This window comes from Psammomys obesus, unplaced genomic scaffold (genome assembly GCF_907164565.1).
Source record: "Psammomys obesus unplaced genomic scaffold, mPsaObe1.curated_primary_1811, whole genome shotgun sequence".
NCBI lineage: Eukaryota > Metazoa > Chordata > Mammalia > Rodentia > Muridae > Psammomys > Psammomys obesus.
The window spans coordinates 1,489,961-1,505,190 of NW_026596225.1; the positions used below are offsets into that span (position 1 = coordinate 1,489,961).

The 15,230-nt window shown below is 39.0% G+C and overlaps 1 protein-coding gene across 1 annotated transcript in view; it reads right to left on the reverse strand.

Annotated features, from left to right (window-relative positions):
- Positions 1–15,230, reverse strand: part of Gucy1a2 (guanylate cyclase 1 soluble subunit alpha 2) — a 245,085-nt gene that overhangs the window by 83,199 nt on the left and 146,656 nt on the right. Inside the window, exon 6 of the mRNA XM_055595813.1 lies at positions 3,787–3,930. Within this exon, the coding sequence (XP_055451788.1) occupies positions 3,787–3,930 (144 nt within the window). The remainder of the gene's footprint in view (positions 1–3,786; positions 3,931–15,230) is intronic.

A 15,230-nucleotide genomic window follows, 5' to 3' on the forward strand; every position in this document is an offset into this window, starting at 1 on the left:
GGTTTGGTGTTCCCCTCCCTCTACTAGGAAACTAGTCTAGTTAGTGTCCTCTTGAGTCTCTATGGCCTCTGCTACTAGCAGTCTCTGCTTGAGTCCCGGGAGCCTACCCTGACTTAGGTCTCCAGTTGTCAGAGAGATACATCTCAGCTTCTCTTTTCTCTGCAGGCCTACTGTCCTCTCTCCCCTGGTCTTCCCATTTCTGATCTCCGCCCACTTAACTCTCTGTGTCCCCTCTCCTACCTTTTTTCCCTCTTCAGCTGCTACCTCTATCTATTCTTTTTCCTCTTCCAAGTGAGATTTATGCTTCTTCTCTTGGAGTGGGGGGATCCTATTCTGTAAAATCTCCTCTGATTTGTCACGTTTTCTGTCAGTCAATTAGACATCACTTTCAAACATGGGTACTTCCTTCTACAAACTAACTTTATCTTCATAGTTTGGGATTAAAAGTATGTATGACCATACCTGGACCTAAGCTTTTCTTTGACACTTACTCTATACCAGGCTAGCCTTGAACGCAGATCTGCTTGCCTATGTCTGCTGGAATAAGGGTGTGTTTCTATTACAGCAGGACCACACAGACCTAGAAGACTTTGGTGTGATCTCTTACCAGAGCAGCCATGCTCTGAATTAAAATTGCACTACACTATAAATTAGTAACAAAGCTGGGATTGTTAAGATGGTTTTATTATTTTGAATTCTATTTCTCCAGTCTTATTAAATCTTTATGAACATTTCTCTTCTAATTTAATAAGATTACCTGATTCATGAGATGGTTTAAATGTTACAACATACAAATGGGAATACTGAGGACCACCCTATAAAATATAATGCCCTGGTTCTGATCACCACAGTTTGTTGAAATTGATACTGAAATCAGTTTTAAGCATTAAAACCTCTATTATTAAACTCAATATACAATGAAAATTTCACATAATAAGCCAAGCTGATGGGCTTAAAGGTTCCAGTGTGTGGTGGCTCACAGTAGAGCTGAGACTGCATTTCTGTGGTGTAATTTCCCGGTAGTAATGAGAAGTACCATTCAGAAACGTAAGAGCTCCATGATGACAACTTCAAGTTTTCTTCTTAATGTTCCATACCATCCTAGCAGAACTACAGTAAGAACATCCAGAGGCCTCTACTTCTGAAACACTCACACATAAGCATCGAGATACCCGTGAAAACAATAAGGTAAACAATTTCGACTGTGTTCACCTCCCTTATTACAGACCCTTCTTCAATCTCACTCTTTCTTTCAATTTCAGGACAGTAGCTCCTTTTTAAATTTGCATTTTTTCTGTCAGTGCAGGAATTTATAAAGAGCTGTGTTTTCACTCTGTTGATTAGAAACTTTAACTGAATGGAGTAACATGGAATTCTTAGATGATGTGTCACTGTTTTTCACACCCACTCACACTTATGTCACCAGCAAATGTCATTAATTTTCCCAAATGTATGGTATGCTAAGGTATAATGTCTTATATTATTCATTCACTCAAAAGTTTTTGGACAATTTTGTTATTTCTCAATTGAACCAATTACAGAAAATGTTCCTGTAAATAATCTTGTATGTGATTTCTGCTACATACAGTCATAAGCACATCCCTAGGGCAAACCTCAAGGAGAAGATTTGCTGAGTGTTAAACTTTCCTGTTCCCAAGTGGATTGCACAGTAGCACTGCCCAGCAGCTGTCATTCAGAATCATTCTTCGGGATCCTCTCCACAGCGACACTGCCAGAGGCTGACCGGTGAACCAGGCTGCTTGGAAAAGTGCTGCTCCATAGTGTTATTATGTATGTGACTTTAATTACTGATGAGGTTAACTAATATTATTTTTATTAATTATATATGTTTTAAAATTCTGGTGGCTTTGTGGTTGCTCATTACTCTCTTCAGTGAAAAGAAAGGTATTGTAGCAAAATTTATACAACTCTCCTTTTATGATCAGTATTATTTTTTTATCTTATTTTACCATGTATCTTTTTCTCCTTTAAGTCACTAGTTACATATTTATGCATTTATGATGCAGTGTTTTTACATTGTTCTGTCCTGGAATTGAATTACATACAAAACAAATTTCAGATTTATTTCCCCCACATGATTTTACAATTGTCCCCATTTATTCAATTATTCATCTTTAATCCCACTAACCAATGTCTCTTTTATAGTCACATGCCCTTCTCCTCTGAATCACTTCAGTATTATCTACAGACATTTAGTTTTATATTCCTTTTTATCATCTTTTCTAGAATTCTTTAGGACTCATTTGTCTGACAGCTGGTTAATGTCTTTTAATAGTTCTAGTAAACATTTTCTTTTTTTACTTTTATTTTTGCATTCCTTGTGTATCTCAGTTCAAATCCCACTGAATACAGATGCATTTCCTGATCATTTTTGCTGCATCGTTTATATATTTTGCATTTCTCACTCCATTGTTCTTATTGCCTCACTTCTGCTTATCTGGTCTCATCACTAACAAATTTTTTTTTCAGTACTAACTTTTAGCCTACTTATTCTGCTCCATTTGTGTATTACAGGCTTCAGAGCCTATTCAAGTTCTCTCTCCATTGTTAACATAGTGTGTTGATGAATAAAAGCATATCTGTTACTTTTCAAATCTTTTTCCTTTTTCACACAGCTTCTCTTATTTAACTGTATTAAATAATTTCAGTTTGATTCTTTCTGATAATTTTGATATGTAATAGTGTTACTGGTTTTGACCCATTTATGGTTTCTTTAGGTTTTTATGCAAAATATTTCTCTCTCTCCTTCCCTTCCTCTTTCCATCTATCTCTCTATCTCTCTCTCTCTCTACCTACCTACCTATCTATTATCTATCTATCATATCCACCATCTATCCCCTCTTTCCCTCTCTCCCTTCCTCTTCTTTTTTCCTTCCCTCTACTCTCTCCTTCTTGTCTGTTTGACAAGGATTTGTAGAAATAACAATTCTGGGATTACTCTTTCGACATTGACAGAAACACATTAGATAAACTTGGTCATTCTTAGAGACAAACTGAGCCATTTATCTGTACTACTATAAAACTGCAGTGCCCAGGTGGCAGGTCTGCTGTTGTTTTCCAGTTACTTTGGGAAGTATCCCAAAGAAGTAAGCTTTACAATGGAAAAAATCACAGAACTCTGAGGTCCAGACCCTCATGAGGGACACTGGACTTATATTTCTGATTTTCCTCATCAGCCTCACTGACATTAAGGCCTTTTCCTTGGTCAAATTCTTCCATTCTTTTTTTTTTTTTTCTTTCAGTTCATGGTAATTTGTCTTTCACGTCCCTTTTTTTTCCTTTTTTAAAATTTGTTATTAATTACACTTAATTCATTTTGTATCCCCCCCCCATAAGCCCCTCCCTCCTCCCCTCCCGATCTCACCCTCCCTCCCCTTTCTGCATGCATGCTACTCCCCAAGTCCACTGATAGGGGAGGTTCTCCTCTCCTTTCTGATCTTAGTCTATCAGTTCTCATCAAAAGTGGCTGCATTGTCCTCTACCTTGGCCTGGTAAGGCTGCTCCACCCTCAGGGGGAGGTGTTCAAAGAGCAGGCCAATCAGATTATGTCAGAGGCAGTCCCTCACGTCCCTTTTTTATTTACGCCACCATGGCCTATGAGTTTGCACTAGTAATTCTCTGTCTTGTCTAGATTTATCAACTATAGTAAGTACAATTCAGAGGGAATTTCTGAATACGACATCCATCCCCACACCCCCAGCTAAAGGTTCATTAAAAGGTTCGGTTTTTTTCTTCTTCTTCTTCACATCAGCTTGTTGAGCTTACCTGAATGGGTCTTCCATCGGGGGTCAGAACCTCTTCTGAAAGCTCCATCATCTTTAAGGCCATCAGAGCAATGGGCTTCGCGTGGCTCAGGCTCTTTCTGTGCAGCCCTGCCGCCACACAGTACGCGTCTCCTATTGTCTCCACCTGCAGTAACCAGGCAAACCAAACGCAGACATGTAATGATGAGCCAGAAGAGAACCGGACGGCTATCTGCAGTCAGAATACTGCTGAAATTCACGTCAGGGAAACATCAACAAATTAAGCCATTACACAACTGCGTGTAATCACAGTAGAGTTTGCAAACAGTGCCAATCAAATACTTATATCTCATTCCAGCTTGTTCATTATCACTATAGATGATACTAGGAAGGAGTAGAATCTGATTATCCCTCCAAAAATAGAATTGTCATTATTTTACCTAGATGACTCAAATGATGACTCTTTCAAAAGGCATCCTTATATATTCTTCAAGCTTGTGGTAGTACTTTCAAAACCTTTTGTTTTTTATCTTCAACTTTCCTACCTTTCCAGTTGCCCCAGACTTGTATGTTGCATGCATCTGTAGCTTGATGTCAGGTCTGATTTTACTTATTCTTAATAATTATAATACCAAAATTTATTAAATTCATAGTTCATGCCATTAATCAAGCTAAACACTTTATATGCATTATCTAATATTAAGTAAAATGAGCAGAAATAAAATTATATGTGATTTGAAAAATGTGAAATAAGAAGGCAAAAACAGCCACAATTATGCAATAACACAAATAATTATCAGTTCTTGTTATTGTACTCTTCTGGCCCTAATTCCATCATCAGGATTCATTTTAATTGGTTGTTGCTGTTTAATTATTTAAGATATTTATCCAATATGAAATGACCCCGATTTCCAAAGCTTTATTGTGAGGTCATCAACAGTTCTTACTGCTATAGTCAGATGTAGACTCCTGTGTCCAGCTTTGAATGGGGCCTAAAGAGATCCAAATTTGGGTCCTGGTACAAGTACTGTGATCCAATGAGCATTCTTCCCAGGCCTAATCCCTTTTATTTTAACACATTTTTAAGTTTTTCAAGGCTTCCAGCTATGTATCTTGAAATTAATTCATTTTTTTCAGGAATCAAAATGAAAAGGGAGCAATTTATTAGTATGAATTACATGGCTTTGCAGCCAGTTTGAACATACATTTTCCTGATCCACAACTTCTTAGAATTTCAGTCATCATCACCCTCATTAGCATTTCCAGCAACTTTCCAGAAAAAAAGCGGGCTTTAAAAAATATGTCTATTTATATTTGTAGCACAAGACACTGTAACCCATAGATAGGGCTTGGACAACACTCAGTTGGTAAAGTTCACAAGATGCGAAGAACTCCCAAGAATCCCCTATAAAAATCCAGGTGTGATGGGGTATGTTTATAATCCCAGTGCTGGGGTGGGGAGACATGCAGGTATTTGAGCCTTGATAAACAGCTAGCCTAGTTACATCTATGATCCCCAGGGCAACGAGAGACCCTCTCTGAGATAAAGAAGATGGATCACTCCTATCTGAGGCTGACATGTGCACATATGTCCCTACTCACATGTGTATAACACACAAATGCGCCAACGTCTCCCTCACACAGAAAAGCATTGATAAAGGTTAATTATATAAGGCACTATCTCATGAGGTGAACTAATGAGGTGTTACTAATGTAAACTCTGTATAAACACTCTATAGAATCAATACAGGGAGAACTAAAGGTGTATAGAATATACATATAAGTTCATTAAATTCATGTTAAGATATTCACATTATATCATGTAAGTGTTTCAAAACATTTGCCTTCCAAATACCTAAAGTTCCAATAGTTATCATAAATAACAAGATCAAGAACTGGGCAGAAACACGCCACAGCAGGATGGGAGAGATTTCCAGTAGTTAAGAGCACTGGCTGATCTTCCACAGGGCCCAGATCAATCCCAGTAGCCACACAGTGGTTCACAGCCAGCTGTAACTCCAGCTCTAGGAGTTCTGATATCCTGGTTTGGTTTCTGTAGGTATCACATGCAAATGCACACACATAAAAACTTTAAAGCTAAAAAATGAAATTTAAAGCATAGCAAGCAAGTGACATATGTCAATACATGGAACTCTCACAATTATTTATATATACCACAAGGGGTTGGAGGCAACAGGGGCTCTAAATCCCCACGAGATAGGAATGTGACCTCAAAATATGAAGCAGCAGCTACTTCTTGTCTGTGGTTAGTGTTCACTCGTGTTGGAGCAGTGGGTGGGGAAGGGAAATCCTTGGTACTTCTTACCCTCCCAAGGCAGGTGCAACTTCTGAGGAATCACTAAAGCAAGGCAATAGGGACCCATGTAGCATGAAAGATACAGAAAGACACAAACCACCTTGTGGACAGGATAAATAGAAATATTTAGTGACTAGAATTCATGAGAGCAAGAACAAGTATCTGTTTACAGCATGGAAAGAACATATCTGTGTGGTATTTTGTTTTGGTTTGATTTCCTTTCCAGACACATTCAGCATTTTAATCTGAAAATATGGATTAACCCTGACCACAGTGCAAAGGGACTTTTCATAAAAGCTTGATTTCCATCTTCTTCCTTTCATTGAAAACAACCTTCTGCACATTTAGTGGAAAAACATATATGTGTGGACATTTTTGTGGATCCTCTTCAAAATAACTAGTTGGCCCAGGGTTATGAGGTATAGATGTGGCCACATCATATATCAACTCCAAATAATCTTGGCGTTATTTATTTAAGCTAAAGTGAAATGAAGCAAGCAAAGAGATGACACAGGAACTGTTCAAACGTTGTATATGTTTTGAATTCCTTCATAATTTCTTTTGTAATTTTTACATGGCTTTAATAAAACACTATAAAAATAGTGCATTTCAATTATTTTTAAGCTTTCCGACTTGCTCCAGAATAACAGCACGTAAGAATAGAGATGGTTCAATGAATCAGGGAAATGAGGAGAGAGTAACACTTAGAGACATGCAAAAAAAAAAAAAAAAAAAAAAAAAAAAAAGTCTATCCTTCCCTGAACAAGTAAGAGAAGGGTAAAGTCAGGTCGATACAGCAAATGACTGCTGCCCAACCTCCTGCCAGACTGCTTTTTCGTTTAATCAAGCTTTAAACAGTTTGCTTCTCTCCACACTCTCACCTTGACGTTTCATAATAAAAAGATTCACATTGCTCTAAAAGTAAAGTGGCATAAATATATGTCTCAGAGCATATTCTACCTCACTCTCGTTGGTTAACAATGTGCTTGTCTTATCCACGTTAATGCTTAAGAAATACCTGGAAGAGGGGAGGGTGAGCTGAGTACGTGTCTTTGATACACTGGTAATGGAAAATTTGCTGCCACTCTCACAATGTAAACTGTGCACACACACACACACACACACACACACACACACACACACACACACACTTGCATTTATACTCCCCAATACTGAATATTGATTTATCCTCATATTCCTGTCCATTTGCTCAGTATCAAGGCGCCTAATCATTTTTACCTAATGCTTTCAATTGCACTCATTTCCAACACTTATTGGACAGCAATATTTAATGTCACCAAAGCAACTGTTTCAAGTGTAAAACTCGGGGCTATATACAACAATTGCAGAGCTTGTCTTGAGGTCCAGTTATTTTCATAACGTGCAAGGACCTTTCTTGTTTTCTCAAACATGAAATGAGCTGAAAATACCACACTATTTCCTCAACAGTTCCCTCTGTCTAAACAAGGGAACACGCCTCTCCAGGACCCTTCCTGAGCTCGCTCTGTCTTCCAGTCTATTTACAGATGAAATAAACATTCCAGACTTTTCAGAATCATAGGTTACAACTCCTAGGTCAAACATACCTGTAAGCAAAACACCACACACACTTTTACCCACACACACACTCACCAATATGCACACACATATGGGCACATGCAGGCACACACATACAGATGTGAACCTGCATGCATTTGTGCACGCACACACACACACACACACACACGTGCATACAAGCGCACACACTCTCACACACACATACTCACGCCTCAAGTGCTAAGAATGCTGTGGCACGGAACACACTCAATGATCCTAAGTTTGTTGAGTTCCAATAAAATATTCCAAGTAAATTACACAAAATGCTTCAGACAGTTAAAAGGAAACAATTTTAACAAAGGGCTGACTGATAGAGCTGTCTCAAAAACATGCGTTCACATTTTAAAAACAGTAAATCTAGTAACAGTCATTTGGCTGATGTTTCTGACCCAAATACTGCCTCTTAGCGTGTCTGTACACTGCTCAGTGCATGCAGCCTCCTAAAGGAGGCCATGGATATAAATAGCACAGCAGTTTGGCCTGGGAACTATTCCCAAGTGTTCTCCACAGATTCCAAATGACTGCTTATCACAGAGAGAGCTCTTTTCCTGATAAACTGAGTAAGTGTATCTACTACCTAGATCCATCCAAGGACTATCAATTGTGTGGAATATATTGATGCCAGGGTCCAGATCACTAATAACAGAGATCACTGATATTGAATCATGTTAGAGAGGAAAAAATGCTGTACAACTTTGTTTTAAATTTGGGAGATTCAATTTCTCTGATGTACAGGAACCGTCCTATGAGATTCTCAACAAATGGATGCCAATTTTACAGCCACTCTGACCACTCTCCTTCTAATTTACTACATATTCATATCAAAATGAACAGCATGATGTTCTTTGCCAATGTTCTCTACCTTCTACCATCGTGTGTGTACTGAAAGCATTGTTCTGTCGGGAGTTCACCAACCCATCCTGTACAAGAGAATTCGCAAGTGTCTATTTTAGGGCCAGTGTGACTGCTCACACTGATGACCAGAGTTCAATCTCTGGGTCTTAAACACACTCCCATGCTCTTTTCTGACTTCTGTAGATATACAATAGTATGTTGTTTTTAAGAGAAAAATGTCAATTATTTTTAGATACTACTCAGTAATTAAAAACAAGGAAATTATGAAATTTGCAGGCAAATTATGGGAACTCAAAAAGACCATCCTGAGTGAGGTATCCCAGAAGCAGAAACACATACATGGTATATACTCACTTATAAGTGGATATCAGACATATAATATAGAATAAACATACTAAAATATGTACACCTAAAGAAACCAATCAAAAAGGACCCTGGATAAGATGATCAATCCTCATTCAGAAAGGCAAAGGAGATGGACATTGGAAGAAGAAGAAAACAGGCAACAGGACAGGAGCCTACCACAGAGGGCCGTTGAAAGACTTTACCCATCAGTGTATCAAAGCAGATGCTGAGACTCATAGCCAAACTTTGGGCAGAGTGCAGAGAATCTTATGAAAGAAGGGAGAGATAGAAAGACCTGGAAGGGGACAGGAGCTCCACAAGAAAAGCAACAGAACCAAAAAAAAAAAAAAAGAAAGAAAAACTGGACCCAGCGGTCTTTTCTGAGACTGATACTCCAACCAAGGACATTCATGGAGATAACCTAGAACCCCTAGAACCCCTGCACAGATGTAGCCCATGGCAGCTCAGTGTCCAAGTGGGTTCCCTAGTAATGTGAACAGGGACTGTCTCTGACATGAACTCAGGGGCTGGCTCTTTGATCACCTCCCCCTGATGGGGGAGCAGCCTCACCAGGCCACAGAGGAAAACAATGCAGCTAGTCCTGAAGAGACTTGATAGGCTAAGGTTAGAGGGAGGGGAGGTGCTCCTCCCCTATCAGTGGACTTGGGGAGGGACTTGGGAGGAGATGAGGGAGGGAGAGTAGGATTGGGAGGGTCTGACAGAGGGGGCTACAGTGGGATATAAAGTAAATAAGCTGTAATTTATAAAAATATAAACAAAAATTTAAAAAGTGAAAAAAAAAAAAAGAAATTTCTGATTACCAGACTTTTAAGAATGTTCTCAGAGAATGCTGAATGCCTGTCATATTTTCCATGAACACTTAGGGTGCTAAGTGATATGAACACTGTGGCCCAATTAGTAAATCAAGTGAAAATATTCAGAACTGTCTGTTAAGAAGATAATGTAATATAATAGTCTCAAATTTTAGTATTCATTGGGTATTGTGGCATTATCACTTCTGATTAAGTATAGTCATAGACAATGAGTTTTCCAGCACCCTTGCAAGGGTCAAGTCTAGCATATGCTTCTAAATTCATCTCTTACCCTATAGTTTTCCTGCAGTTGCATCCAATTATTTATGAAGATATTAGCTTTGTTTATTTTTTAATAATAATGCAATTTGTTTGTTTGTTTGTTTGTTTGTTTCAATTGCAGTCTTGTACTTTACTATTGTCCTGTATAGACTGACAAATCACTTTTTTTTATTTAACTTGATGTTGGTGTGCTAAAATTTTGGATTTTTTTTATTAATTACACTTTATTCATTTTGTATCCCCCCATAAGCCCCTCCCTCCTCCCCTCCCGATCCTACCCTCCCTCCCCTTTCTGCACGCATGCCCCTCCCCAAGTCCACTGATAGGGGAGGTCCTCCTCTCCTTTCTGATCTTAGTCTATCAGTTCTCATCAAAATTGGCTGCATCACTTTTATAGGTAGCACAATAACTTAGTTATCTTTTTTAAGGAAGAAATTTTGTTTTTGTTTTCTTCCCAGGTACTTTTAAAATTTTCTTTATTGAAAGGGAGAGACTCCTCCATTACCATCTGACCTCAGCCTATCAAATCTCATAGGGACTGCTTGCATCCTCTTCCCCTGTGGCCTGGCAAGACAGCCCAGTCAGGGGGAAGTGATCAAAGAGTAGGCAACAGAATCCATGTCAAAGACAGTCTCTGTTCCCCTTACTAGGGTAACCACATGGAGAATGAGCTGCCTATTGGTTACACCTGAGTAATAAGGACATTTGCTCAACCATGTTTATAGCAGCTTTTTTTGTAATAGTCAGAGCTGGAAGCCCCTCAACTGAAGAATGGATACAGAAATTGTGGTACATCTACACAATGGAATATTACTCAGCAATGAAAAAGAAGGAAATAATGAAGGAATAATAAGGAAGGACTCTAGCTAAAATGCTCAATCCCCATCCCAAAAGGCAAAGAGGATGGACATCAGAAGAAGAAGAAAGCAGGAAACAAGTTAGGAATCTGCCACAGAAGACCTCTGAAAGGCTCTGCTTTGCAGACTATCAAAGCAGATGTGGAGACTTATAGCCAAACTTTGGGCACAATGCAGGGAATCTTATGAAAGAAGTGGGAAATAATAAGATCTGGAGAGGACAGGAAGTCCACAAGGAGAGCAACAGAACCAAAAAACTTGAGCACAGGGATCTTTCCTGAGACTCATATTCCAACCAAGTACCATGCATGGAGACAACCTAGAACTCCTGCACAGATGTAGCCCATGGCAGTTCAGTGTACAAGTGGGTTCCATAGTAATGGGAACAGGGACTGCTTCTGACATGAACTGAGTGGCCTGCTCTTTGATCACCTCCCCCTGAGGGGAGAGCAGCCTTACCAGGCCACAGAGGAAGACAATGCAGCCACTCCTGATGAGAGCTAACAGACTAGGATCAGAAGGAAGAAAAAGAAACCCTCCCCTACCAGTGGACTTGGGAAGGGGCATGCGTGGAGAAGGGGGAGAAAGGGAGGGATTGGGAAGGGAGGAGAGAGGGAACTAGAGGGGAGATACAAAGTAAATAAAGTGTAATTAAAAATAAAATAAAATAAAAATTTTAAAAAATATTAAGATTTCCGTAAACTGTGGCACATATTTCCTTTTGTTATCTATATCTCACCCAACTCATGACTCCATTACTCCTTGTAATTTTCTTTTAATTTGGAACCTGATTCCACTGCCTAGAATCCTCCCTTTCCACCAATCCTCTGCTTTGTCAATGCCTACTAAGCTTTTTTGGTCTCCTTTATCTCCACTCCATGTGCTTGCCAAAGGCATAATACTAATGAAACAAAACCTTGATCATTTTGCAAGCACTGTAGAACTTTGAAACTGACAAAATAATTCATCTAGAAGAGAATGTTTGTGACTTCCACCTCAAATCCAAACACACATAAATTCTTTTCTACTCATAAAACAATGCTCAAATTTGTGCAGTTTCAATAACATTTGTTAGCATCCATGGTCATCTGCTTCCTTATTAAAAGAAGTTAGAAATAGTTTTAAAAATATCTAGAAACTCTTCTAACTTGCTGGTGAGAAGCCTCTGCTCCCTGTCCATTCAAGTAATAGCAAGTATAAATGACATCACTGACTGAGATCATTGCAAAACTGAATGTAAATCTTTAATAGTGTTCAGTTTCAGAAATTTCTCCACTGACAACAAAAGCACAAAATATGTCACTCCTGGAAGACTGTAAGCCAATTTTTTCTATGCTAAGTGTGACTGTCATTTCATTTAGGCAAGGAGAATAATATAATACACATATTTATAAAATTCCAGAAATAACAAGTAATTTGAAAAAGTCTCCATTTTGTTAGAAACAAAGAGGAAAAGTAAGCATTTCATTCATGGGTAAAGTCTGATTCTAATGGAACCAATCTGTCCCTAAGGATCTGTTTTGTTCTCTGAAGGTCAGCTGAGGTTCAGTGGACAGCTGGCCCAGCTGAGGTTCAGTGGACAGTTGGCCCAGCTGAGGTTCAGTGGACAGTTGGCCCAGCTGAGGTTCAGTGGACAGTTGGCCCAGCTGAGGTTCAGTGGACAGCTGGCCGTAGCAGCTCCACACTGTGAAGTGTCAGACAAAACAAAAATCTTTATGACCAAAAGTTCCACAGACTTAAAACTGTGTGAGAAAGGCCTGCTTTTCTTAATTATAAATGAGGTTATAGACAAAAAAGATATGTTTCTTATATAGTGCCTTACCCAACATGCAAATTTGGGTTCTCCAAATGCACCTGTATGAAGCATGGATGATTGTCACCAACATGCGTTCCTGGCTCTCATCTTCTCTAGGATATAAACACTCAAAAGTGTGGGCTGAGAAAATTGCTCAGTGAGTGGTGTTTATTACCAAGATTGACAGCCTGAGTTCAATCCTTGGGACCCACGTAGCAAGCAAACAAAAATCAATTCCACAATTTGTCCTTTGACCTCTAATGTGCACCATGACACTCTCATGCATGAACACACACCACACATAATAAATAAATAAACAAACAAACAAACAAACCACTCTGTGGGAGGCCCAGAGGAGGTTACAAACTCTCTGGCTCGGGGACTGTGGGATAAAGCAGACTCCACCCTGCCCCAGAGCTAACGCTCCCCTTTTCTCCCGCAGAAAGAAGATGCAGAACACCCCGTTCTGGGTTTATGATCCCCGAAGACAGGTGTAGAGTTGGCCTCAGTCACAAATACTCAGCTAGAAACATGCTCAACGCTTCAAAGCCTGCCTGTTCCTAATTCCCACCACTGCCCTTGCTAGTGTCTGTCTTGCTTTGCCTGAGGCATACATAGGTAGCAGAAAGTTTGTTGCCTCTGGTTCCATTAGAATAAAGTTTCAAAACCTTACAAAAAGATAAAACAACATGATTCAAGTTCTGACTTACTTCTTGAAGTGCCCCGGTTTCCTAAAGTGTCAGAAATGTGGTTTTGTTTTGATGCAATAGGGATTATGTGGTGACTCTTAGTCACGAGGAACCAAATAACATTATTTACATTTTATTCATTTGTAATAAACAATGGGTGCACTCTCTTAAAGAATACCCACATATTTCTAAAATAACACGTCACTCCCCTGCCACATACCTAGGCTGACTTGTCTAAAAACATGGCAGCTAACATAACATTTGTTTCGTAGTAGTTACTGTCCCAATTTTACTTTGTAGAAATAAAAATAAACTATGTTCTGAGAAAAACAAAGTTAAGAACATGATTAAGGGTAAAAATGATAATAAGTGGATGATACAGCTTTCTCTTGGCTTCTTTCTTACCTCACACCAAATTTGTTGCCAAAGTCAAAGCAGAAAAGTGGAACCTACATGGTAGAATCACTCTCCAAAGCCCCTATGATTCCTATTGCCTCCTCTACTGTCAACAGACAGTATTTAATTTATTAATTAATTTAGTATGTTAGAATTACTGGCTCTTTATTGTTTGCTTTTTACACAATATCAGATTTTGCAAACAATGTAAGCCATAGTACATTAATGATGCTAATTTTTGCTGACTCTGCTGTCCTTCTAATTACAAAAGGATCAAAATTATAATGCCTCCTTCCTCCAAATTCACATAGCTGTAACATCTTGGTAGCCAACTCCTGCAAAGCCTTTAATTTTCTCGCGGCTTAAATGTGCTCAGAAAGATGCACAGCTTCTTCCTACACCTCTCACTTTATAGAAATGTGAATTATTTTAGGAGAACCTTCTTATCATGGCCTAGATTTGCTGAATTCTTCCACTCCAAGTATAATCCATCACTGCATCTCTGTATTGATAGTGAAACACTAAAAGGTGAGGTGGGCAGCCTCATGTTTAGAGACAGGGTCTTACTGGTCACTCACAACTTTGAATATATCTGTGAGATAATTCCCTCTACCTTGTTTCCTAGTTTTATTCCACTTTATCTGCTTTATAATATAAATGGGGCTTGCACATTTTTTCTCTGTGGCATGATTATTCTATTCAAAACTTATGCACCATTTAAATTTGTTTTACATTCTGTAAATCAACAGGGTTGCATAAAAATGGCTTTTGGGATTTAATTTTTCAATAGTAGTTAAAATATGCCCATGATTTATAAGTACCGAACCGTTCACAGAACATAATAGTAATTATTCTAGGGTGTACAAAAGCATAGTGCAAATATGCTTAAAAATAAACCTGAATGGTTTCACAATAGAAAGTAGGCAAGTCAGACAAAGAGCTGCCTGTTAGGTTCCTTCTCGCTTATTTCTCACAGTGCACTTTTACTGTCTTAGTCTTTCCCTCTCTCTAAGAACAGTGTGTGTGCACACGGGCACACGCGCTCACTTGCACGCACACGTCCTTCTGAGAGCCAGAGGTTAACTGCAGGCATCTTCCTTTGCCTCTCACTGATGCGGATGGCCTATCTGCCAGAGAAGCTGCGTCCCAGGCTCCACCTGTCACCAGATGCACACCACTGGCTGGTTATTGTGGGCTCTGAGGAACCGAGGTTAGGTCCTCATGCTTTAGCAATAGGCACTCTCCCTGTTGGCCATCTTATCCCCATCTTTCATCATCATTGTGACATCAGCACTTATTGTGTCCAGACTGCCCAAATCCAGCTCTTTTTCTAACGCAAATGAACATCCAAAGCTGTCTACTACCCAATACCTACCTATGGTAGATCCACACAACCCTAGCATTGAATACATTTAAAACAAAAGCGCTGGAATTGTAGGCTTTCATACTTCATTACTTAAATCTGAGAACCAAATGTGTGATTTGAATAATGTCTGTTTAATTTTAAATATGCACACACATG